General features: G+C 45.0%; 1 protein-coding gene across 1 annotated transcript; it reads right to left on the bottom strand.

The window, feature by feature from the left end:
• Nucleotides 1-329: 329 nt before the first annotated feature.
• LOC123236531 (glyceraldehyde-3-phosphate dehydrogenase-like) lies at nucleotides 330-1469 on the bottom strand. The gene has a single exon (XM_044662945.1). The coding sequence runs from the start codon at nucleotides 1409-1411 to the stop codon at nucleotides 533-535; it is 879 nt and encodes a 292-aa protein (XP_044518880.1). The 5' UTR covers nucleotides 1412-1469; the 3' UTR covers nucleotides 330-532.
• Between the last annotated feature and the right edge of the window lie 746 nt (nucleotides 1470-2215).

Here is a 2215-nt window from a genome sequence, read left to right as displayed (position 1 = left end):
ATTTCAGGGCAACAAAGGAAACATTAATAGCATGAGGATAGATGACAATGTGACCATGGCCAATGTAGATGGTTGCATGTGATATAAAGCATTATTTTATCTGGTCAGTTATGAACCAGTTCAAATGTATGGGCTATTGTTTATGTACTCACCCATCAAGATGACATAGTTCCAAATCAGAAAGTCATTATATAGATCTTAATAGATCGACCCCCCCCTTTGCACTAAGATCATATTATTTTTTCAAGAAGGTGCGAGAGAGGAAGGTCACCAGTGTCTAGGCAGTTACTCAAGAGCTAGGATTGATTATTAGATTTACTTTTTTTTTGGCACTGAACGTGATGACTTTATTGATGGTACACAAGATAGGACTATGCTCCTCCCCCCCCACTACAGGGGTGCCTGGGGCAGGGATGTGAAGAGGGCATGGGATCCCCAGCACAGGGACATAGGTTATTATGGATGTGGGCTCCCCAGTGGTGGAACTACTCTTTTTTTGGCTGGGGATGAAGATCCATCATGGCTTTCCACTTTACTCCTTGGTGGCCATGTACTTCATGAGGTCTACTACACGGTGGCTGTAACCGTATTCATTGTCATACCAAGAAATGAGCTTGACAAAATGGTCGTTGAGGGCAATGCCAGCGCCAGCATCGAAGGTAGAAGAGTGGGTGTCGCTGTTAAAGTCACAGGATACTACCTGGTCCTCTGTGTAACCCAAGATGCCCTTTAAGTTCCCCTCTGCAGCTTGCTTCACCACCTTCTTAATATCGTCATATTTGGCAGCTTTCTCCAGGCGGCAGGTCAGATCCACCACAGACACATTGGGAGTAGGAACACGGAAGGCCATGCCTGTGAGCTTCCCGTTCAGCTCAGGTATGACCTTGCCCACAGCTTTGGCGGCACCCATGGAAGCAGGGATGATATTCTGGGCAGCCCCACGCCCATCCCGCCACAGCTTGCCAGAGGGGCCATCTACTGTCTTCTGGGTAGCAGTAATGGCATGGACTGTGGTCATGAGTCCTTCCACAATGCCGAAGTTGTCATGAATGACCTTGGCCAAGGGGGCCAAGCAGTTGGTAGTGCAGGAGGCGTTACTGACGATCTTGAGGGAATTGTATTTCTCATGGTTCACCCCCATCACGAACATTGGGGCATCAGCAGAAGGGGCAGAGATAATGACTCGCTTGGCTCCACCCCTCAAGTGAGCCCCGGCCTTTTCCATGGTGGTAAAGACGCCAGTGGATTCCAAAACGTACTCGGCTCCAGCATCTCCCCATTTAATGTTAGCAGGATCCTGCTCCTGGAAGATGGTAATGGGTTTTCTGTTGATCACCAGCTTTCCATTCTCTGCCTTTACAGTGCCCTTGAACTTGCCATGGGTGGAATCATACTGGAACATGTAAACCATGTAGGAGAGGTCAATGAAGGGGTCATTGATGGCCACAATTTCTACTTCTTTGCAGCTGAATGTTGCCCTGGTCACCAGGCGTCCAATATGGCCAAATCCGTGACTCCGACCTTCACCATCTTGTCTAAAGGATGCGACTGCAGCAGAGGATTCTGGCAGCGAGCTTGGGTGAAGAGCTGAGAGCCTGATTATTAGATTTACTTTTAATGAAGATTTGTTAATTTGAAAAACAATAATTTGATTCACAAGAGCCAAATATCTTCCCAAACGGTCTCTTCCAACAAAAAAGATAAATAAAGATACTATATGATTCCTTTAGAGATACAACAACAGAAATGATTTTGTTGGGCATTCCTCAGATCACCACTATTAAGGAAGGAATAAAATAAGAGATATAGACATGTATGTTCACCAAAGAAAGTTTGGGCAATTGCAGACTGAGGGATACTGAAGAAACAAAAATCAGATAGCTTCAAGTTCTTCAATGAATTATCAGGCTAGGTCATCTTCTATAAGGGTGAGGTTAAATCGAAGAATAAAGGAGACAACATTTGGAACAGATTCTCTGAAAATGAGATGGGGAGTCAATAAAGGTACAATAGAGGGACTTTCAAGTGGCAACCAGTGCCAAGAGAGGTTATATAACATCAATTTGAAGTGTGTAAAGTTAGAACAGTTTTTCTATTTTCTCCATTGATGGATGTTCCATAGCTCAGAAGTAGAAGTTGAGAAATCAATGGAAGGGGTTAGCCAGGGATAGGGATTTGCAGGTTGGGAATAGAGGTAAGTCAAGGTGGGAAAAGA

The sequence above is a fragment of the Gracilinanus agilis genome, chromosome 2 (genome assembly GCF_016433145.1).
Source record: "Gracilinanus agilis isolate LMUSP501 chromosome 2, AgileGrace, whole genome shotgun sequence".
Taxonomy (NCBI): Eukaryota; Metazoa; Chordata; class Mammalia; order Didelphimorphia; family Didelphidae; genus Gracilinanus; species Gracilinanus agilis.
This window is presented reverse-complemented; position numbering and strand designations above follow the sequence as displayed.

Bases quoted from the DNA above. Each gene is read 5' to 3' on its own strand.
- LOC123236531 (XM_044662945.1), bottom strand. From the start codon at position 1,411: ATGGTTTACATGTTCCAGTATGATTCCACCCATGGCAAGTTCAAGGGC.